This window comes from Myiozetetes cayanensis, unplaced genomic scaffold (genome assembly GCF_022539395.1).
Source record: "Myiozetetes cayanensis isolate MyiCay16 unplaced genomic scaffold, myiCay2020 scf19, whole genome shotgun sequence".
NCBI classification, from domain to species: domain Eukaryota; kingdom Metazoa; phylum Chordata; class Aves; order Passeriformes; family Tyrannidae; genus Myiozetetes; species Myiozetetes cayanensis.
The window spans coordinates 43595-66315 of NW_026087400.1; the positions used below are offsets into that span (position 1 = coordinate 43595).

At 49.7% G+C, this 22721-nt stretch overlaps 1 protein-coding gene across 3 annotated transcripts; it reads right to left on the reverse strand.

The window, feature by feature from the left end:
* Window positions 1-281: 281 nt before the first annotated feature.
* On the reverse strand, window positions 282-19327 carry SGK2 (serum/glucocorticoid regulated kinase 2). Of its 3 annotated transcripts, XM_050313923.1 has the most exons (15): window positions 19195-19327; window positions 15376-15508; window positions 10003-10072; window positions 8691-8748; window positions 8135-8184; window positions 7491-7548; window positions 6820-6903; window positions 6372-6503; window positions 5441-5553; window positions 4881-4917; window positions 4247-4333; window positions 2900-2995; window positions 2472-2627; window positions 1998-2087; window positions 282-1781 (listed from the first exon to the last, which is right to left on the reverse strand). In XM_050313923.1, exons 2-15 carry the CDS (start codon window positions 15425-15427, stop codon window positions 1626-1628), a joined length of 1239 nt encoding a protein of 412 aa, XP_050169880.1. In that variant the 5' UTR covers window positions 15428-15508; window positions 19195-19327; the 3' UTR covers window positions 282-1625. The 3 variants fall into 3 exon arrangements, with proteins under 3 accessions (XP_050169880.1, XP_050169879.1, XP_050169881.1); XM_050313922.1 differs by lacking the exon at window positions 15376-15508 and having other exon boundaries at window positions 19195-19300; XM_050313924.1 differs by lacking the exons at window positions 15376-15508; window positions 19195-19327 and adding an exon at window positions 12885-13560.
* Window positions 19328-22721: the final 3394 nt, after the last annotated feature.

A 22721-nucleotide genomic window follows, 5' to 3' on the forward strand; every position in this document is an offset into this window, starting at 1 on the left:
TGAGGGTGGTGAGGCCCTAGTTTGCCCAGAGAAGCTGTGGCTGCCCCGTCCCTGTGAGTGTTCAAGGCCAGGCTGGACAGGGCTTAGAGCAACCTGGTCTAGAGGGGCTTCAAGACTCCTTCCAACCCCCACCATCATATGATTCTATGATTAACCTATTTCTTCCTCTTTAAACTCAGCAGTTTTAGTTACTTTATGCGTGCAGCTAAGTGCTCTCACACACAGCATAGACCAACCACCCTCCCACCCTGCTCCCTCCCCACTCACCTCCAGGACAGCCATAGGGACACAGCAGCATTCGCACTTTATATAAACCATGTCATATTCCCCATGACTTCAGCATACACAAGATAAAGTCCAAAAAAACAAAAAAATTGTTCCAGCACAAGCTTCCCCACAGCATAAGCATCACACAACTTGCAGAAAGCCCCTTGTTTATCCCTGTGTTGCAGTAGAAGCTCTAGGATCCCTCTCCCCATAGCAACAAAATAAAACAGCTTAGAAAAAGTGAGAAGTGACATTCAATGAATACACCAGCATTTAAATTAAGGCAGAATAAATAACTGTTCTACATCAGTGATGAGTGTTTTCAGATGGGTAGTGGAGCCTGTAACAGCACTGCTGGCCACCCTTTGCTGTGCACTATCCTGTGCTCCACATGCTCCTCACAGTTGTGTTGGTGTGTCATAGTCAAGTCAAGCACATGGTGTGAAGGACACCCCCCACCCCAAGCAGGGTTCAGCCATAGACTTATTTTTATTTTTCCAAGCAATTCAGCCTCTTCCTTTGATCTGGGATATTCCTCCCACACATTGACTCTTCCATAACAGCCTCCTTGGTGCTTCAGCAGCATCCTAATTCACCCAGAGAGATGATCCACTTGCCTTAGGGAGGGACTGGCTGGCATGAAAGGCCCCAGTGCAGTTCAGGAATTGCAGACCTGCAGCTGCCTTTGGAGTAAAAACTGGTGAACAGTTTTCCCTCAGCCCAGCTCAGTCCAGGATAAGTGGCTTAAGTGACATAGTCTACTTAAAGGAAGGAAGCCAATATTCATGGTTGTGTGAAGAATTCCCTTCTCTATTGAGTAGGTGGGGAAAGCAGTTGGACAGAGCTGGGCACAGCTCCCCAACAAAAACAAAAAAAGAAAAACCAAAGGGGAAGAAGGTGGCCGGTTACAGGGACATGGCTGTTGATGTGAATGATGGCACATACCTCAAACATAAATAAAACCCCAGGGTGAATACAATTCTGCCAGGTAGCACAAGACACTCAGGAGAAAAACCATAATCAGTGTCCCACTTTCCCTGCCAGAGGAACAGTCCTGGCAGGGAAACATTTGTGGGAAATCCACCAAACAGCAAAAGTTAAGAGCTCTGTTCCATCCCAGCCAGTTAGTGTGTTAGTCCCAATTTCCTTAAGCTATGATCAAAGGAAAAATTCTCTCAAAAAAAAAAAAAAAAACCAAAAAAAAACCAAAAAAAACCACACCACAACAACAACAACAACAACAAAAAAACACCACAAAAAAACCAACCCCAAACCCAAACCAAAACAACAACAACAAAAAAGAAACCAACATAAAACCCATTAGTTTAAAATCTGGCTTCTCAAAGCCTTTGTAAAATTTAGATGTCCTCTTCAGTTGGTGCATAAGAAAATCCTAAAAATGCATCTGAGGCACTGGAGCTGCTGGCTGCTAGGTCAGGTGTGCGGGTGATGGAGGCAGAGATTGCTTCTTGGGTGAACTCTGGATCAAAGTGTCGCAGATCAGCTGGACCAGCCTAAGCCAAGGAGCAGAGACACTGTCATTTTGAGTGAGCAGAACCCAGCCACTTGTATTCAAACAGTCCAACACAGCTTCTCTTCCAGAAGAGCCATCAGCACTGCATTTAGAGTTCCTAACCCACACCTCAACATCCTCAGTGTCAGCATAAGGCACCTGCAGAGTGTCTCTTTTGTACTCCTATATATAACAGATGACAGAAACACCCACTTACCACATTGGGGTTGAATGGAGGGGTAATCCTCTTGTGGTACAAATCATCCCAGTTTATTGGGCTGAAGAATATATGGTTCTTTATCTCAAGCTGCATAGAAAGCAGGGGGCAAATGTCAAACTTCTGTCAACTCTCCTTTTCCAGCACCTGCCAGCTGGTCTCACAGCATTAAGGAGTTGAAGCAAGACTTGGAGTTACCACATACCCATGTTCGCAAATCCTTAACACATGAGGGTCATGTTCCAGTTATCCCTTGAAGGGAAATGACCCATCAGACATTGGTATCCTTCGCTTGCTACCACACCTTTCCCTTTGGAAATCCAAGACAACCTCATACGCCCCTTTTAGGAGGCTGGAGGAACACACTGCATGGAAAGCTTTATCCAATGCAGTGGTATTATCATAAAAGAAAGGCTCAGTATAATAAAGCTTTCCCATCTGTTCTCCCTCCTGATCATACTGGAGGACACCTACAAAGTCTGTTTTGGCACCCAGCCTCCTCTTCTGGTCCTTGTGGAGGAGTCCCTGGAGGATGTCACAAGCTGCCACTGTCTTGGTTCCTTGGATCTGGAGTGGCTTGTGCAGAATGTTGTCATACATCTGAGACACATCCCGGCTGTAAAAAGGAGGCTGATTTGAAAGAGAGGAGAAACAGCCAGGTAAAGCATGAGCTACCATAAGGAACCACACATTGCCAATCAAAAATGACACCTGCCGTGAGTAGATGAGAGAGACCTGCCAACCTCTGCTCAAAAGTACAATGGTACGATTAAACCAGGTCATCTAATTCAGGATTTAGTCATCTATCAGGTATCATGTGAACACCAGACCAACCTCACACCACAGGTCTTGAAAAAAAGTTCTCTACTGTGTAAAGTAAAAGAGACCATTTCTAAACTTACCAGTCCAAACAGCATTTCATATAGGACAGCTCCTAGACACCACCAGTCTACTGTCCTGTCGTAGGGTTGCTTCTTTAGCACCTCAGGAGCCAGGTACTGGGAAGTCAGAAGCAAACATTTGAGTCAAGCTATAAAGAAGGGCTTTGCCCCTGTAAGTCACAAATCTGGCTGTAGCTCAAGCTGAGCAAATGCATTAGGAAGCACACAGGTGCATTTCCTACTATGATCTAATATATTCTCCACTTGCTTTGGGGCAATGGGGTTGAAAGACACCTATCAAAGCCCCCAGTGTTCTTCCAGGCTACCGAGGGTTCTCTTGCTATAGAGGACTTGGACAAGGATTTGCCACCCATCACAATTCAACCAGTAAACCTGTCCTGCACTGACAAATCACATCCCTAAGAGGTTCCTGTGGTTTTGAAAAAGCTGCTGTTTTCAATCCTGACAAGTCTGTCCAAAACAGCAAAACTACCACTAACCACCACCAAGAGGCAATGGGCAAGAATTTGAGCAGTCTGCAGAATAAACAGCCTCCCACAGAATTATCTCTGTACCTTCAGGTTCTGTCTCGAACAGGAAGACACCAACATACACCAAAACTGGAAAACAAAGCTCAGACATTCCTGTTTGGTTCATGCTGTGCTTTTGCATAAGAGGCTCTCAGATGAAAGCAGAGGGAAATTCCTGAGATTGAATACTGTTCACAGACCCTCTTTCAAGCTGTCTGGGAAGAGCAGCAGGACAGGTGTATTACCTAGGCTGAAGTGCTACGAAAATCCCCAGCTCAGTAAGAAGAAAGAAAAAAGCCTCCAAGAAGCCAAACTGGAAATAGGTTTTCACAAAAACTAATTGGGGCACATTGGAGAAAAGACATTTCCTCCCTTCTGAGCAATGTTCACACTTCAGAGGGGAGCCTGGTCCTCTCCTCTGCACAGGGCATTTTGCAACTCATGCATACCAAGTACACATAGGAGAGCACAGTAAGGTCGGGTGCATGTCAGTTGCAGCAGGCTCCTTGCTTTGCAGCTCCAGGGTATTGGAGCAGGTAAACGGCCTGCTCACAGGCTCCCAGGGTCAAGGTTGCCTCCACAGACAACTGCAGTTTCATAAGTCTGGCCATTTCCGAGTGCAGGGATCCCTGCCCTGATAGCACAGCAATTTCAGAATTTAGCTGGTACAGAAAAAAACATCTCTGATGAGTAGGGAAGGCCTTACTTGAACTCCAGTTTCAGGCCAACAACCTCAAAGAGCCCAAGGCGGTTTAATTTAGAGTCCATGTTTTGAGATGCCACATAAGCCCAAGACCCAGAGCAGCAAGTCACAGCAAAGCCCCAACATATGCTGTACCTCAGGAGTGCCACAAAAAGTAGAAGTTGTCTCCTCTTGTTCCATTCCTTCTTTGCACAGTCCGAAGTCTGTCAATACTATGTGTCCCTAAAGAAGAGAGAAATTTCAGCTTCACTCAATCTTCTTTGAGAGGAGACAGGGTTTCCAAGTATTTGCCTTCATATTGCATCTCATGGGGGTTTTAGTTCCCCACTGCTCATCTCTCTCCCTTCCCTCCCTTATGGACATCCTATAGTACAAGTACAGGAGCCTATAAAGAAAGTAGAGTCTAGATTTTTTTTTTTTCCATTTTTATTTGTCTACAACTGGATAATTATGAAGAAATCCAGCACTCCTGTACTTTTCTGCTGCTTTATCCCAGAGACGGTTTAATGGTGCTCACCACCAGTCTCACCACCAGAGTAGCAGCAGCAACCTGTTCTTCACACCCCTGATCCCTGCCCACAGGTCAGGTCCCAGCTTTTGGGAATAAGCCCAGCCCCACAAATGTGCAGTTCTGCAGAGGGCAGGCTGAGTCCTCCTTCCAGGATCTGCACAGAAGTGCAGTGGGGCAGATATACAAAATCCATGCCCTCTGTTTATAGTTCTGATGCTTTTAAAGCCAGAAGGAAAGTACCCCAAGCTGTGAATATACCTGGCAATCCAGGAGAATATTCTCAGGTTTTAGGTCTCTGCAAGACAAAAGGTGCTGTTTGAGCAGATTTGGGCAGATACTTAGAAAACATGGATATGAAATAGCATCAGCTAAGAACAGGAACTAACAAAGTCTCCCGGTCCAGGCCTTCTTGGAGTGCAGTTACCCATCAACATACACACATGCAAACATCAAAAGGCTGCTGCCATACAGGATCAGGTGTTAGCCTGCATTTCTGTACATAAGTTGTTGTTGAGCAATGATTTCTCACTTACTGATCCAGGGTTTTTTATATTTTTACACTTAAACATTCTTTCTCCTTCCCACTATCGGTCTGAGAGTATTTATTGCCCATCAGGTCCTATGAAGACAGGATCCCTCTTGAAAGTTTAAAAGTGACAGCAGCACTTAGTCAGTCTTGTCTGGAGTAGGAGATTCTTCAGCTATTTCAGTCCTGAATATATTGCTGGGCCCCATAAAGCCCTTTCCCTCCCCAGCACTGACACTACCTTGCTGGGCACACTTGGTGGCCCTGCCCTCCCCAGCAGGACACGTCTTACCTGTAAATGATGTTTAAGGAATGCAGGTACCCAATTGCACTGGCAACTTCTGCAGCATAGAACCGGGCCCGGGGTTCACGGAAACAGCGCTCCCTTTGCAAGTGGAAGAAGAGCTACAGCCAGATGAAAGGGTTGGTCATTTTTTTAAATAACTAAAGGCTATCTGGAGCAAGGCTGAAAGCCAGCTACTCAAGTGAAAACTTCTTTGCAGCAAGTAGCACACAAATAACATCAAATGAGCCCAAACCAAGCCACTTTAGGCAACCCAAACACCTTCCTACAAATTGCTTCCTTTGTTCTACTCTTCATTCCCAAAAATAAATAAGTAATTCTCTGAAAAACATCATCTGCTGATCTAGTTAAGCTCCTCGTTTAGTACAGCCCACATACTAGGGGTAGCATGGCCATAAGAAGTGATACATACATAGAGCTGAACACAAGATCCACAACCTGAACTCTGTTTGGGCAAGATATCCATATTAACAATATCTCCCAGACAGTTTCAGATAGAACAGAAAGACAGCTGAAAAAAAAGGAAGCTCCTACAGCACAGAAAAATTCTATAAAATTGTGCTGGCATCACCCAATCACTAGACACAGATCCAGAGCTAGCCCACAGGTGGGTTTTGCCTAAAGCTCACTAACATCAGTATTTTCTGTATTCTCCATAGGATTTTAAAACATCCCTAACACACACCTTTCTCAGCATCCTTCCTTTAGGAATCATCTGACTCAGGTCCTAGCCAGCAAGATCTTCACTCAATTTACCGGTGAGGTAATGCCAGGTGTTCCTGGCTGCTCCTTTCCAGCGGTCAAAGCAGCATTATACCTCAACATGATTATCCTCTGACAAGAAACAGTTTTAGGCAATAAAACAGCATGTTTGAGAAGGACCAAAAAGGATGAAAATGAAGCCTTTAAGTGCACTCACCTCTCCTCCATTTACATAGTCAAGCACAAAGTAAAGCTTCTCCGAGGTCTGGAAGGAGTAATGGAGTCCCACAAGGAAGGGGTGCTTGACATTTTTCAGGAGCACGTTGCGTTCCGCCATGATGTGATTTTGCTATCAAAAAGCAGACAAGGCAGCAGTGTTTCAGGCAAGGGTCCAGCCCAGCCTATCATAGGGCCTCACTGCTGTTTTCAAAACACGTGGAGGCTGGGAGCCCAAGAGTGTCATTTCTAGCCCCAGAAAGGGAACCACTCCCTGCTATCTGACCCATTTAATCTCTGTTCTTCATGTTCCCATGGCACAGAGAAATCCATGTCTAACATGCAAATTGCCTGCATGAATGACAGCTACCAGGTATCCCAATTGCATTACCAGAATAGCTCATACACTGACCATTATTTGCAGAAATAGCCAAGGAAAGCAAACATACCTCCTTTTTCTTAAGGATGGTTTTCTTATGTAAGACTTTCACTGCATAAAAAGTCCCATCACACTTGCGTTTGGCCAGGAGAACCTGCAACACAAGGTCCCAGTCACAGGTTTCAGCCTCACCTTCTGCTTTTTTGTTAGTTTTTCCTCATTAGCTCAATAGTCTTGTGCATGATTATACAAAAAGAACTGCTCCGGAGGGTCAGGTACAAAGTTTTAAAGACAGCTCCAGACCTGTGAATTGTCATCACTTTCTCATTGCCAGAAAAGAGCACGCCACACCTCCACTTACATTACTTAGACTCCCAACAGAAAACAGCTTTGGAGCATTTGGGGACAGTTCCATTTAAAGGGGATCCGGGCTGTCTCCCAGGTACAGGTTTGTCTGGAGTTCTTTTGCTACCTGAACAATTCTGAAGCTCATTTTGAATCAATCACTGCTCCTTACCATCACCACCCTGAGCATAAAGCACCTCACACTTCAGCCCTTAAAGAGATGGAAGGACAGCTCAGAGTAAGAATGGACTATGAAGACCCTATCTCAGGGCTTCCCTAGTCTCAGCCACACTCAGACCAAACACCTCATGAGACATGCAAAGGACTACAACTAGGAACTCCTTTAGCAAAATATTTGCTTTCCAAGCTACAGTCCACCCGTACAAACCCACTTACTTTTCCAAAGCTTCCTTTGCCAATAACCTTCAGAAAGTCAAAGTCTGTTGGCTTGGCACTGTTAGGCAAGAATGAAACAAGTTAATGTTTCTGGGAGAGAAACAGGCAACAGCAACACTACCATCAAAGCAGAGTTCCTGCCTGGAAAGATGAATGTTTGTGAAAGGGATTAAAGGGCACTGGATGGGTAACCCTTGCTTTCAGCCAGCTCGGGATTCACACTGTGTATGTCAGTGCACCCAGCACAGCATGAGCAATCCCTCAGCAACCCACATGCTGAACACAGTAGCAAGTGAAAGCACCTGTTAAGAAAAAGGGACACCTTTAGAGGGGACACTTTTTCTAGAGAAAGATAGTCAGGGAGCCAGCAGTTACAAAGAAGATCTTCCCTCACTATCTCTCAAGAGAGATGGGACAAGGGACTGCAGATATGGACAGGAAAGGATGATTATGATAACAAGAACCAGCTACAGCTTAATGTTTTGAAAGCTGGTGCACTGGTGACACACATGGTGTTAAAGGCCAAGTAATGTAGAAGTTAGGACTTTTGCAGACACCACCTATGTGAGACACAGGGACCACCTGCATTCCCATGCCAGACCTCTTCACACTCCACACCCTACCTGGCTTTGAAGGGAGCTTACTTGGGGTTAGCAGAAGGTCCAAGGTTGATGTTGTCAGTTGGTGTTGAAGGCTAGACAAGATAACAATAATGTTAGTCGTAACGACCATGCTGCAGGTTGTACTTTCCCTTCCTCAATACAGCATACCTCACACTGAGCCATTGATTATACAAATCAATTGTATCATTGATTATACCCATCAGCAAGAGACACAGTACTTGTTTTGCTAAACTTTTAACTAAGGCCACATTAAGTGGCCTTATGCACATCCAGCTCCACGGAACTACCTCCTCCCTCTTCCCAATGACAAGGAGTACACACACACATGCTCTTCCTCCTCTTCCTGCTTCCCAGGAATCTTCCCCTCCCCAGACTCAGGGAGCATTATGTCCTGTCCAAAAGGTTATACAGGTCCTCTCTGCTCTTCTTTTATTCCACACAGCATCACTCACAGGGTCAAGGCAGCAGTAAGACTTCCAGCAGGCTAACACAGGCTCTCCTGCTTGTTTTTCATCTAAAGACACCAGCCCCTTTGTCCCAGAAGTGAGGATTTGCCGGTTCAGAGCCCTGATCTCACCTGGGTGCTTTTGTCTGGGCTTCGAGAACGATCCATTAAAAAAGCAACTCGTTCAGCACTTGGAAAAAGAAAAGCAAGTGTTGAAAACAAAATCCAAGAGAGAAACATCTTCACACCATTAACTTGCCAGGGAGCAGCACAGACCCTGGTGTGTGCACCCCTCCATCATAAGAAGGCTTAGCCGAGTTCCCCAGCAACTCCCTTGGTAGCACTGCTACTCCCAGGGGATGGGGGTGTACACACTCCAGGGGAGGTAGTGAACACTGGGACGCTACTGGGAGCAGATTAGGGAAAAAAGGTTCACGGATGCACGAGCATATAAATACCACAGTTAGCCCTTGACTTGAAATAGCAGAAAATGGTCAGAACACCAACACGTGAAGACCAGCACAGCCCAGCAGGGCCAGGTGAATTTACAGTCCTCCTAGCCATGATCAGACTCCTCTCAAGGCAGGGGCAGCCCCCCACCCCACTGCACAGTGACGCTGCAGTACTCAGCCCTGCAACCCAGTGAGTGTCCCCACAGGGCAGCCAGGAGAGTCCAGCTGGGTCCAACCACCACATGCCATCAGGATGGCAGCTGCCAGAGGCCATTCTCCCTAGGCCAGGTCAGATGGGGCAGCTCAGGACTGTTTACTCTGCAGGGAAGAGGAGCTCAACAAGGCAGCCAGAGCTGGCTTGGTGAGCACAGGACTTATCTACCTAGTGAAACTACTGCTGGGGCTGGAAAACCTGGACTTGAACACTTGATGGTTCAGATTCCACCCTGACCAAGCATCACTGGGGATGGGTGGGTCTCCCCACCCTAGGGATTCCCCCCTTTGGTTTAGAGGGTTCCCCCATGCTCCTTTCAAAAGCCAGAATTAAGGAGATAACAAACAAAACAAGCAGCTCTGTTCCCTTCTCCCCTGCCCCAGAGAGCTGACTCCCACTAAGCCCCACCAAGCTCTCATACACCGCAGGGAAGCCCTGAAGGCTCTCGTCCCCACAGCCACCCTCTGCCATACCACTCCCAAAGAGGGGGCCCAAAGAACCCACCAGCCTCCCCACATCTCACCTGTGTGTGCTCACTCTCTCTGCCCCCACCCACCACCAGGCACAAAATCCCAGTCATCCCCAAGCCCCCGCTCCTGCGCAGCCAGGCTGCCCATGGCTGGAGATGCCAGGCAGCAGCGGATGCTGGCGGCTGTCCCTGAGCACTGCCCATATCTGCCCGGTGCCAGCCAGCTCCATTCACCACCCAGCCAGCACAGGGGTTATCAGGCTGAGCTGTTAAAGGGCTCTCATCCCACTGAAAGCACTTCATACTCACTATGAGCAGAGCCTGGAGCCGGAGGCCTTGATGGTTTGCCCTATCCTCTCCCGGCTGTGCTTGATGAGTTCTGTGAGGAAAGTTGGAGCACCAAAGCCGATTAGCTGGCAGTGTGATCACAAGTACACAGAGGCACATTTGTTCTTCACTGACCTTGCTCTTCTCTCCACAGCCACCCTCCTCCCCCTTCCACTCACATACCAAAATAACCAGGAAATTATAAGAATCAGGACATCTTCCCTCCTGGCCCCACCAGGAGCCCTCAATAGCTCACAGGACAGGGATAAGTGCCACAAAATGGACACCCCCTCTCACAGCACAGGGGACTCAGAGCACCACAGTCAAGCTCTCCTGAGCCATCCCTGGGTCCCCAGGGGTGACAAGGAGAGTTCCCACAAGGACGACGTTGTACTGGGATACGTCACATACTTGGCACATCCACTGTCCCTTTCATTCAGGACTCTGCAAGTAATTAGGGACATGAATGAAACCTTTCAGATCCCTGCAGGAGGTAAGCCAGCACACACACATCACAGTGAGTGATTTGCTCAAGGACACGTAGCCAGTGCCGGAAGCTGGGATTCCCACCACAGAGCATCCCTGCTCCTCAGCCGTGTGGGCAGTTGCCACCACTTATCTTCATCACCTCTCCCTTCACATAGAGGCAGTCCCAAACCTGCTCCCTGCTGCACAGGCTGAGCCAGAGAGAAGCCCAAGAAGTGCAACCTATACAGAAGAGTTCCTTGTTTTGCTTAGGAGTAGATAGCAAAATTATTTCAAGACTAAGTTTTGCTCCTTAGTTCTGTCACTAGAGGGAAAGGAAGACTCAAAAAATTCACAGAAACATACACTGCCCTGTCCCTCTAAAAAGAAGGGGTTTTATAGACTCAGGCAAGTTGTCATCTTGGAATAGCTCCTCAACAGACTAAGGAATCAGCAGCACCAACCACCAGAGCCCCTTCCCCTGGGCAAGGAGTTTGTAGGACAAGTTTTGAGTCAAATACAAGCCCACTGCAGAACCCTTCCTGCGTGGATCTTTGGGTCTACTGGGCAGAGGGACCTATGTGCTATTGAGAGCCACTGAACTGGCCCCGAAAGCAGGTCTGGGATCTGGGTGCAGCTCTGATAAGGAGCCAAAAAACTAAGCTGTGGGTTTAGAGTTTCTAAATGGATAAGAAAAGGACAGCAGGAATTTAAAGCAAAACCTATAAATCATGCAGTGAGAGAGTTTACAACACCAGGTTGGTCTGAGCTCCTGACCCTGTCTGTACTTTGTCCTGCAGCAGGTACAAGAGCCTGTCCCAGCTGGCATCCACAAGCTGGGACAGGATGCAGGCAGTACCCTGATCTGCAGACAGATCAAGGCCCATTTCCTCCCACTGGGCATAGTCCTTCTTTCCCTGACAGTCTGGCTCTCCCTTACTCATGGAGGTCTGCTGAAGGTCATCCAACACCTGCGTCAGGATGCATCTGTCCCACAGTCTGCGAGCCAGCCTGGTCAGATATCATGGCTGCAGCAGAGGAACAGCTGTGTTTGGAGCAGGCAACACTCACTCAGGGCTCAAGGCCAGGGAGAAGGTTGGCACAGGGCACATAGGTGTGTGTGGACAAGCCTCAAGCTGCACTGGCAGCAATAGGTAGAGGAGTGAAGGCTCCCATCGCCTGCTCAGTAGCCTCTTGCCAGAGCAACCCAACCTATAGCCTCGTTCCCCCTCCACACGTCACTGCCATCCATCAGCAGACACAGCCTGTTTCCTCCTAATCTGAGCCACCACAAGCTTGGGTTTGGATCTAGGGTCAGCTTGCTGCCACTGTTCCTATGTGGAAAATACTCCAGGGAAAATACTGACAGACACAGATGGAGATGTTGCAGCTTGGGCATCTTGGAGAGCACACAGCCAAGCCACAGAAACAAATCCATCTGCCTTGGAGGTATTTACTATGAGTACAAGTTCCTGACTTACTTCTAGGGGTTTGGACAAGCCAGTTCTATCAAGGTCTCCACAGCCTGCAAGTAGGCAAGAACCTCTTCCAGCCTGGCAGCCCATGCATGCTTTCTTCCATCAGCCCTGTTCTGCTCCACTGCTTCTTTGCTGGAAGTAAAGCCACTCAACAAGTCCCTGCTGACCAAGGGCAGCATTTTCCAACAAAGCATTTTCATTAAATGGACTTGCTCTGAGACTAGAGCCTGTGCACTGAAGTACCATACACATTTTTAGGATATGTATATCCCCATCCCATATCACTTTTTGTTCAGGTTCAGAGCCACCTTTCCCAGCCCAAGTTCACCTTCAAAGCCAGGTTAGTTTGTGATCTAAATCTCCAAAGCAGTCAAGCAGGCTTTTCCTTATCGCTAACAAACCCTACTCCCCTTAAAGCACAAAGATTTCCTGAGCGCACTCACACTGAACAACAGAACCAGAAATAGGTCACGAAAATACACTGGAATCTTTAGTTATACATGCCCGGCTGCATCCCTCCTTGTGCCTGCTAGTGCAGCAGGGATGCTCCAGGCACAGCCAGGACCACAGAGAGCATCAGCAAGCAAATCCAGGAGTTTCCCAATATGATGTGACTGTTCCACACCAGGAACACAAACCCCTGGACCCCACTCCCCCTTCCTCAAAGACCCTCAGCTCCTGGCCAGAGCAATCCTCCAGGCAGCAGGAACCCACTCACACAACATAGAGCTGCTACTTACAAGTTGGAGCAGTTACTGCAGCTAAATCTCCCCCACCACATATCCCTCAGCAACATACGTTTTCTTCCCAGCACAGCACGAGCAGCTCCCTCTCCCCTGCACGGTTCTGGCAGTGGTGACCCACATTCCCATGCTAGCCCAGCATTATTTGCTACAAACACATTACTAATGCAACACGTACCTTGCACAGAGAGGCAACCTCACAGATTCGTCATCTGTGAGCCTCCTACCCTCCTCCCGGATGGCACTGCTCTCGGCAGCCTTTCCTACCTAACACAGATTGCAAACCCCTCCAAGCAAGTCCTTCGTTTTCTCCTGCTCTGGGAAGGGCTGGCTGCCAGCTTGGAGAGACAAGGAGGAATGGCAGACTGTCACTGGGACAGCAGGTGATGTTTTGGAGGAAGCACAGAGTTTGGAGGGGCACCTAAGGCAGCCCACAACTTCCACCCAGCAAGGGGCTGCTTGCAGCTAAAGGGGGGAGATGCCCCAGTTTCATCTCAGAGAAGGAGCACAGAAGAAGGATTCCTGCAAACACATGCTTTTACTGAGGAGAAAAAAAATTTTTCCCTGCCACAGATCTAATAGATAGCTGCAAGCCATCTTTCATTCCCATTGAGACACTATAGTTGTACACAGCAAGTCCAGGAGCAGGTTAGGAAAGACTTAAAAGCACTTCTCTGCACTCAAGGAAGCTTTCTTAGCCATCCGCTGCAAAGCTCCTGGCTTGCCCAATTTTCTCTTACAGATCCTCTTCCCTACACCCCAGGGACACTGCAAACCAGTGCAGGAACCCAGCCAAGCAGCCCTGGCTCTGGGCAAGCTGGACAAACAGCTCTCGAGATTTTAAAGGAAAACTACATGCAAAACTTAAAGAAAACAGCAGGTGGCTAAAGCTTGCAGCACTTTGTGAAAAATAGTCCCGTGAAAATAAAAAACAAAGCATCAAACATACCTGGGAGCATATCTACCAATGGAGGCTGAGTCCTGAAGCATGCCAAGCAGTGAGTGCTGAGACCCACCATTTCTCACACTTCCCATCCTTGCGCTAGCCCACCCAGATTGCCCTGGCAGACCAGGAGCCCAAAGCTCTTTCTTAAGATCCAGATAGGAACAGGCTTTTTTTCCCCACAGCAGTCCATTTAGCCCCTGAACACAGCCATCCTCAGTATTATCATACTACTACTGCTGCCTCCCAGCAGCTCTTTAAAGTGAGCAGGAAAAGCTGACCAGCTGCAAAGATGAAGAAACACCTGCTAGCTATACCCAAGAAGTGAGAATTTAGGTGAGAGGGATGGTTTTGGATGGGGAGGGAGAGCTGCAGATGGTGGGTAGGAGCAAATTATATCCTGGCAGGCAGCTCAGGTGTTCTGAATAATTTTTTACATGTTAGTAAGCTTGAAGTCTGTCCACTGTCCTGTAGTTTGGAGGAAGGTCAAAACTGTCATTTGGTTCAGGTCAAACCCAGAAGAAGCTGCTCCTTTCAGTGTCATGTGTGGCTGCAGCCAGGGAAGCAAGGCTAGTATTAACTGCAGACATAAACACCCAAGGAGGGGAAGCCTGGTGATTTGAGACAGCAGAGACTAAGCTCTGAGCAAAAGGAGACCTGGCAGAAGGGATGTGTCTTCTCTCTCTTCATTAAAAATAAAGCAGTGGTTTTTTGCTTCCGTTGTAGTTTCCTATAGAATCTTCCTGTAGAAAAGCAGTTTATAGAGTGAGTTCAGTGGTGGATGCAAGGAGGTAAAGGCAAGCATGTGGGCAGAATTCCCTGGGGGAAGCAGAGGGGCTGGCCACCATGAGACAGGTCCCTCATGCCGGACTACAGCTACTAGGCAGAAATCGTCTGGAATAGATTATGTGTTTGTTGCCATGTGTAATGAGGGAGGGGAAGCAGCATGTTGCTTGAATTGTTGTTCTCTCTCAGGTCAAAGCCTGATTTTTTTGCTTAGCCAACACCCTCAAGCTATCAGCATTGTCAGCTTTTAAGAGTATCTAATAATATGTTTTTCTTTTCTCCAGTTTTGCCTCCACTTGAAGTGAAATGGTCAAGTTTGAGAATACTTTCATCAGTTAACTTACGTTTTCTAGTCAGTCTCTTCTGCTTTTGTTTCTTTCATGAAAATCTTGGTGTTATCAGCAAAATCTACTTGACTATATTTTCCATGGAAAAAGGCATCTTTAATTAAAAAGCTGTTTTCTACCCAAAGAAGAGGAAGCAGAAGGATCCTCTAAGGAAAAGTTTTTACAGCTAAAATGCATAAAATGCCTAACCTGATGACAGATACTGACAAGCAAAGCAATGTTGGGTTGGTTTTGTGTATCCTGCCTGTGCTGTTTGTGAGGGTCACTGACACTCAAGGGCTGTGCACACACTGGGTGTCACTCAGGGCCAGGCATGTGATGCAAAGTTGCCTCCATTGCACAAACACCTCCCGGATTCCCTGCATGTCCCATGGGAGCTGGGCTCCATGCAACCCTTGCTGGGCAGGGTGAGCCCTGGCGAAGGGCTGTGGCATGAGCCCAAGTGGAGCCCACCAGGAAGGTGTACAACAGGGCTCTGCCCTCTGCCAGCTGCTCCACAGCCCAACGCCAGCAGGAGACTTCCATGGGGAAACCTTCTCCATGCCCTATCCATCTCCAGGTCTTAGTGACACTGTACCAGCCAGGAGCATTACCCTTTGTCTTGCCCAGAGCAGTGGAGGAGGGCTCCATCCAGGCCACGGACATAAGCCAACTGGAAGAGGGGCAGGAGCTCAGCTGCCAGCACAGGGTATTCTCAGGAAGCAGAACACGCAGATGTTTCTCCTCCTGCAAATGTGAAGGGCACAGGGGTAAGAGCAGAAACAAGCCCTCAGGTACAGCACTGGCTGCTCACCAGCTCTGGGACACTGAGACAGCTCCCTGACACTTGTCTGGCCAGCACCCACCTGGCACTCAGTCTGGTGGAGGTCACCAGAGTGCTCTGCCACTGCTCCAGTGGCAAATTGCTTTGCGACTGGCAGATAGAGAGCAGTGGAAGAGAGCTAGGTGGCCCTGGTTGGCTGTTTGGCTTCTGTACAACAGAAGAAATTCACACTAAAACTGTTAAATTCACACATCTTGGCTCTTCTTAGGAAAGGATTTTGGGTTTTGGTGAGGAGTTAAGACCAAATTAATTCTCCTTGTACCCAGGGTGACTGCCCTGACACCAGTGGCTCCCTGGCACAGGAGAAGACGTTCTCTGGAAACACAAGGACACAGGGCCAACCAGGAAATCCTACTACCCCGTAGTGCAGGTCCCCACCCGGGAACCTGGGAATTCAACATCAGATGCCACCAGATTCCTGGAGAAGCTGCAAATGGCTTTGCCCTGCAGAGCCCCGTGACTTTCCCTGTGGTGTTGTCCTGGGCAAACGTGTTGTCCCCATGATGGTGGACAGGAGGGAGACAGGTAGGTGTGAACAGAGTCCAGCCCACCCATGATGGCGAACAGGAGAGGGGACAGGTAGGTGTGAACAGAGTCCAGCCCACCTGGGCAGCCCTTCCCATGTGTAAGAGATGAAACTCTCCCCTGTTACCTGCCTTGTGTGCCCATGGCCAGCCACAGCCTGCAGCAGCTCTCACCCCCCGCCCAACATTGCCCCTTGCCCATGTCAGCGCCATGCTGAAAGGGCTGCTGGCTGTGGGAATGTTTGCAGGTCACACACATCACACAGGCACGTGTCCCTACAGGTGCTGCTGGCGTGACCATGCCCCCTTACACCAGGACTGACCTTGGCCCATTCCCCTGCCCAGAACCTGCATGCTCCTAAACAAAATTAAACAATTCTAATGGAAGTGGAGACCTCTTGATGTCAGGGCTGGTTTTTGTGAGCGTTGTTGATCTTCTGTGCCAGGCTGCTCTTTCCCTGCCCTCCAGAGAGCAGATAGTGCCAGGACCTGAGTTCAGAGGTGAGGAGCAGCTCTCGGGCAATTTAACTCCTTCTGCGCACATCTCCTGACAGGCCATGGAGGGGACAAGCCCTGGCCACAGAAAGGGGATTTTTTTCAGTTGCAGTGGCACAGCTCAGAGCCTCTGGATGTTGCCTTTACTTGGAAACATTTTCTTTTCCACCAAGGAAGGAAAGCTACCTTTGCTTCTCCAAGCCCTGTAAGGGGTCAAGGGCTGCATGGTCCTTCCCTGGCTGAGTTTGGTCCTACCATCGGGACCATCCCTGGCTGGTGCCACTCACCCCAGGGAAGCCACATTTGCAGCTTCTCCAAGGCAGGACATGTCCAGTGGACAACAGAACCAGCCCCTTGTCTCTTCCTACAGAGAAATACCTCTCTCTCTCTCTCTCTAATAATATTTTATGTGCTATTTTACAGGGAAAAGTAATCCTAATTTCCCTATCTAGTAATATCCATAACCACAATCATGAAAGTATCACTGAAGAGGAACCACACAGTCCTGAGCAATCAGAATTGCAGGGAAGGTTCAGGTAAAACTAAAACAAATGTTTCTCTAGAGAGCACAAAGCAAGTTTCCATGGACCTGCAGTGAAAGGTGACCTAAAATGTTTGGCTACTCAGTTACCTCTGCTGAGTAAGGGCTAGCATAGGATAGTATGGGATGGGATAGGATAGAGTAGCATGGAATAGAGACAGGATGTTCTTTAAAAGCTCAGAGCCTATTTCTTCATTTTAAGGGTGATTCATTAAAGGCTAAATAGATTGGTGACCACTGCCAGTCTTTAAACTATTTCTTTCTTTTTCTGCCTCTCTATATTTTTCTTTCAGCTTCAAAAAACCAGGGCTTTGCCTCAGGTTTTGCCTTTAATTTTGCCAGCGAATCCCACAAGGGTGTTGGGATGTTTCCCATGTGTTGGAGAAAGGAACCAAGAGGATTTTTATTCCAAAAGACAGTTAAAGTGGGTTTGAGCAACTCTTGCAACATTCTATCCCTCTGCTTCTACAAATATTAACATGTCAGAATATTACTGATCTCTTGTAAAGCCTTTACATCTTCTGAGGAATAAATTCTGGAGTTTATTATTGCCATTAAATTAATTGGCTGAGACTTTTTTGTTCCTAAGTGCCTTTTAAGTGTGGGCACCATCTGAATGAACAAATTACGTGCAGTTAGAAGCAGCCTGACTGTAAGCAACCCTTCCTGGGCAGCCTTGTCCTTGGGGAAGGTGCAACTTCTGCTTGTTGTCCTCTCCTCTCCTCCCCAGCAGCACTTCAGGACACATTACAGCTTGTGCTTTAGAGCCTTTCTTAAAAAACCCACAAAACCCCGAATCTGTTTTTTGGGTGAGCGCCTCTTTTCCCTGCAGCACAGGTCAGTCTGATGCAGGGCACACACTCAGGACCACCCCCGTACCTCAAGCCCTGAATGTGACCAGCCTGGGGGGACAAGGGTAGAGAGGCAGTTTTCTGGCTTGATTGAGCAGGGCTTAGCAGCTTGGAGACAGCTCGGGGAGCTGCACTGCCCAAAACCAGGCCCCTCTGGCACAGCGCTGGGTTCATTAGAAAAGCTTGTGGGTGCAGCGTTCCTGGAAACACCCCTCTCCACAGTTGCATCCCCATTCCTGAAAGTGGCCAGCTCCAGCTCCATGCCATGGGACATGTTTTCACCCCTTTTTATCCACATGCAAATCCTGGGAAGCAATTGCTGGAGACTGACTCCAGCAGAGCTATGTATACTGGATCTGGTGGACAGCCCAGTCCAAACTGGGCTCAAGGCATTTTCAAGACCATGCACCCCTCCACAAGAGCAGCAGCAAAGCTCTGCTGAAATCTGCAGAACCTGTCTCTGTTCCTGTGCTCTGACACCCAGCAGGAACAGCCCTCCTTGTCCTGCCAGAGGGGAGGTTGGGAACACCCTGTTAGAAGGCTGCTGGACACAGCACCCCTGAGCTTCCCCAGGCCCAGCCCCAGAGACTCACACAGCCTGGGGCACCACAGTCAACAAAACCTGAAATTTCTGGTGCAAACCTCACCATTCTAGTGCTGCTTGCAAATGCCTGTGCAGGCCCAAAGCTCCTTTCCCTGTGCAGGTGGCTCAGGGACATGGGGACACACAGAGTCAGTCACCAGCTACCTCTACTGATCTACCAGCTCTTGAAATCACCCTGGTCAGAAACACTCACGGGTGCTCCCTGTGGACCTCACCCAGGTGAGCTGATGTGGGGCTGCATGGACAAGCAGGGTGATGGAAGTTTCCTGGAGGAGGCACAGTTAATGCCAGAAATCTTTTCTCCTAGTACAGTACTTGGAGGAGGAGCAAGGAGGCTGCTTGTCTCCTCTCTGGATTTCTCCACAGCTGGGAAATCCCACCCCACTGCTGGAAATCAACCCTCCACCACTTCCAGCTGCTGGCCCCAAGCAGCAGCTCTCCCACAAGCCAGCCAGGTTCCTGGCAGCAAGGGCCAAATCCTTCACAAAACCTTCTGCTTCTCCCAGAAGAGTTCAGGAACTCATTAGAGGAAGGAAAAGTCTCAGTCATCCCAGAGAAAGCAAATGGGCATTACCTGCAGAGAGCGAGCCGTGGGGAACGGGGCTCCTGGGATCCAGCAGCAGGGCAGGCAGGCACTGCCACACTCCCACTATGGGAAGCAGCATGTACTGTTCTTCTTCCAGTTGTTTTTATTTTGGCAATTCAGCCTGAAGGTCGAAGAAAAAGTCCAAAGGAGTGGCTTGTGGCAGGCAGTAAATGATTACCCTGGACCTCTCTCAAAGGGGACTGAGGCACAGGGAGCTATGGTGGGTGAGGAAAATCCCTCCTTGGGGGGATTAGAGGGCAGCTCACTGGCAGGGAAGTGCAAAGGGTCAGAACAAAGTGCTCTGTTCACCGCAGGCTGTGCGGGGTCACATGCCGGGTCCTAGCAGAGGTAATGAGGCATGTGTCACCTCCCAAATGCCTGCAAGACCTCCTGGATGTGGACATGACCTGTTGCCAACACACCACCAATCCATGGAGCTTGCCAGCCAGGAAGGAGGAGGGCGAGGTGGAGCCTTGTCCTCCAGCAGCACTGCGTCCAGAGCAAGCCATTCAGGGACTGAAGAGCTTGGGTTGTGAGGTGCAACGGTCCTACAACTTTCCTTCTGCTTCCTGTGTGACCCCCCTCTGGCTCCATGCTCCCTATCCTGGGCCACATGTACATGGGAACAACCACCTGAGCAGCTGTCAAGGACTGAGCCCCATGGGCACATCAGAACTGAGGCCAGAGGAGCCCTCTTGGAGCCAGAATCTACTGCCCTCCATTTGTGCCATCTCCCATTTACTCCTTGGTTCTCTCCTTGCGCCTCTGTAGGTACCCAGCACCAGTGGTCACCACATCCCTGTGTGGGGGCCCAAATAACAGTCTGGTGGTTGAACATGTTGGTGGAGTCACTGGCAAAGACTCCATCTCCTCACCTGAAATACAAACTTCAAAGATGTATAAAATCAGATGGTGGAGAACATCGGTGTTACCATCCAGCATTTTCTGAAAGACTCTGGAATACATGACATGGAGCATTCAAAGTTCATGAGGCCAAGACACCCAGCTGCCATTGCAGCCAAGGTCTGTGGCCCCATGTATGTGGGAAGAAGGCAGAGCCATACCTGCCCCCTGTGAGCTCCAGCACCAGCTGCAGCATGTGGGGAGGAGTGAGCTCAGCCCTCATCTTGCCCCAGCTCCCATCGAGAGTCCAATTTGGGTGGCACAGCTGTGTGGGTGCATGAGGATAACAGAGATTTGGTATTACCCTTATGTCTCAAGGGAACAAGCCCAAACAGAGGTCCCTATTGTATCTGAGGAACTGTAAAGACAGAGAGAAAAATAAATCTGTTCCCTGCTAGTGCAGAGAGGGCCTTTGTTTGTCTGGTTTTCAGAGTGAGAAGGTTTAGAGGATTGCTGCAGCACATGACCAGAAGCTATGAAGCTGCAGACAAAAGCCATTTGGAACAGAGATCAGACTGTGCCATCGTGCGGGCTTTTCAGAAGATTTCTGCTTTGTCTGAGTTAAACCTGCTGCTATTTTGGGGGTTATTTTCCTCACTCCGCTACATCCCCTGCTGTAAGAGCTACACATGTCTCACAGCGTCCAAGTACACTCCCGCTGGCACCAGCACGACACCAAAATGTCTGCTGCGGCAGGCTGGAGGGGCTGCCCATGTTCCGAGCCCAAGTCACAAAGGTTGCGCCAACAGCCACGCTCGTTCCATCCACGGACAAGTTTAGAGGACAAAGCCTCGTCTTATCGCTTGGCTTGCTGAGCGGGCTCGTTTCGCAAGCTCGTCGCACGTCAGCCAGGAGCACCCGTCAGCACCGGGCAGGAACATAGAGGAAAGCTCTTGAGCAGAGCTGACAGCAAGACAAAGCTCGTTGGGGCTCTCTGGGTAATCAATCACTGGCTCCACCACAGCTGAAAACTGCAGCAAACCAGACGCTGAGATGCCCTGTCATCCCTGGGAACTGCACAGCCAGCTGCCAGGCCTCACGGGCAAGGTAGAAACACCTCGTTGAGTTCCTCCAGCCAGGGGTATCTCTACTCCCTGGAAGCAAGGGGACCATGTCCAGGAAGGACTCAGGGATTTGCGGTGACCTTGCAGGGACTGAGAGCACTCTCTGCTCGTGCTTCCTGCTCTGCACCCTGAGGCACAGGAGCACGGAGCCCTGACTTTCCCCCATTGTCACAAAAAGGGCACAACTCTTCTTACAGCCCCAAATATAGTCAAAGCAGGAGCCCTTTCTGTTCACAAGGAGAGAAGGAGGGAGGAATGGGGAAAGGAGTGGGGGGGAAGGGACTAGCTGAATTAGGTTTAAGACCTCTGAAAAGTTAAAACTTCATGAAACAGTTTCCATCATCATGTGTCCTGAACCAGATAACATTTGGCCCCTGTAAAACACAAAGACCGTGTCAGGTTAGTCTGTGAGCATCCTGTATCCAGACACAAGCAGCTGCCCACAGGAGAGGAGAGCCAGCTGCTGTGCTGCTGTGGCATGGAATGGCACGGCATGGTAGCCAGCCTGGTTGCATCCCTTTGCTTCCCCAGTGCGGAACACAGAGAAAAAAAAGACTCTCTAACTACTGCGTGCAGAGCAAATGCAAACCACATATATGCAGAGGAGTGTGTTAATCTGCCAGGGCTCCTCAGCTCTCCACTTGCTCCCAGGATCCGAGGGCTTATCTCAGCCCTGCACAGGGCAGGGAGTTTGGCTGGATCTCCTCCCATGCTGATCCCTGAGGAGAAAACAGAGCTGGAACAGATACCTCAGGGCAGAAGAAGAAACAGCTGGCACACCTCAAGGGAAGCCCCTCACCCAGCTCCCCAGCCAGACTGGCTCTCCTCATCCCGGGCGGGTGGATGCGGCAGCTCCGGGCCGGGTGCATCCCGTATCCCGGCGGGTGGATGCGGTGGCTCCGGGCCATGCGCGCCGTCGGGCGAGGGCGCTGCGCCGCCGCGGCGGCCCCGGGCTGGAGGCGGGGTGGGGCGGCCGCCGGAGTCGGATCGGGCTGACGGTGCCTGGCGGCGGGGCGGCAGTCAGGGGTCACCTGCACCGGGATGGGGATAAGGGGTGATGAGGATGAAAATGATGAGGACTGGGATAGGGGTGATGATGGGGATATGCGTGGAGATAAGGTTAAGAATGGAGATAGGACACAGACGGATATTCCCAGGAAAGGGCGCCGCATGGAGGGAAATGCGGCTAATCCGGGGAGCAGGCGCCCCACCACGATGCCCCCCCCCTTCCCCCCTTACACAACCCACGGCGCCACATGTCCCCGATTCCAGACGGAATAGACCCCACAGCTCCCCTGTTCTTTCCTTTTCCCGAAGGCTGCCGGGGAAACCGCCCGAAATGCGCTTTCCTTCGGGCAGGGATATCCCCCTCTCCTGCCCGCAACCCCTTTCCCGGCTCGTGCCAACACCCCCCTCCCACCCCCGGTACCGCATTGCGGAGCTGCCCGCTGCCATCGGACCGGGCGGGGGAAACGGGGAAACACCCCAAGCCCTCCCAGCGCTCGGCGTGATTTGAGGCAATAATAGGAGCCCCACGGGGATCTCAGC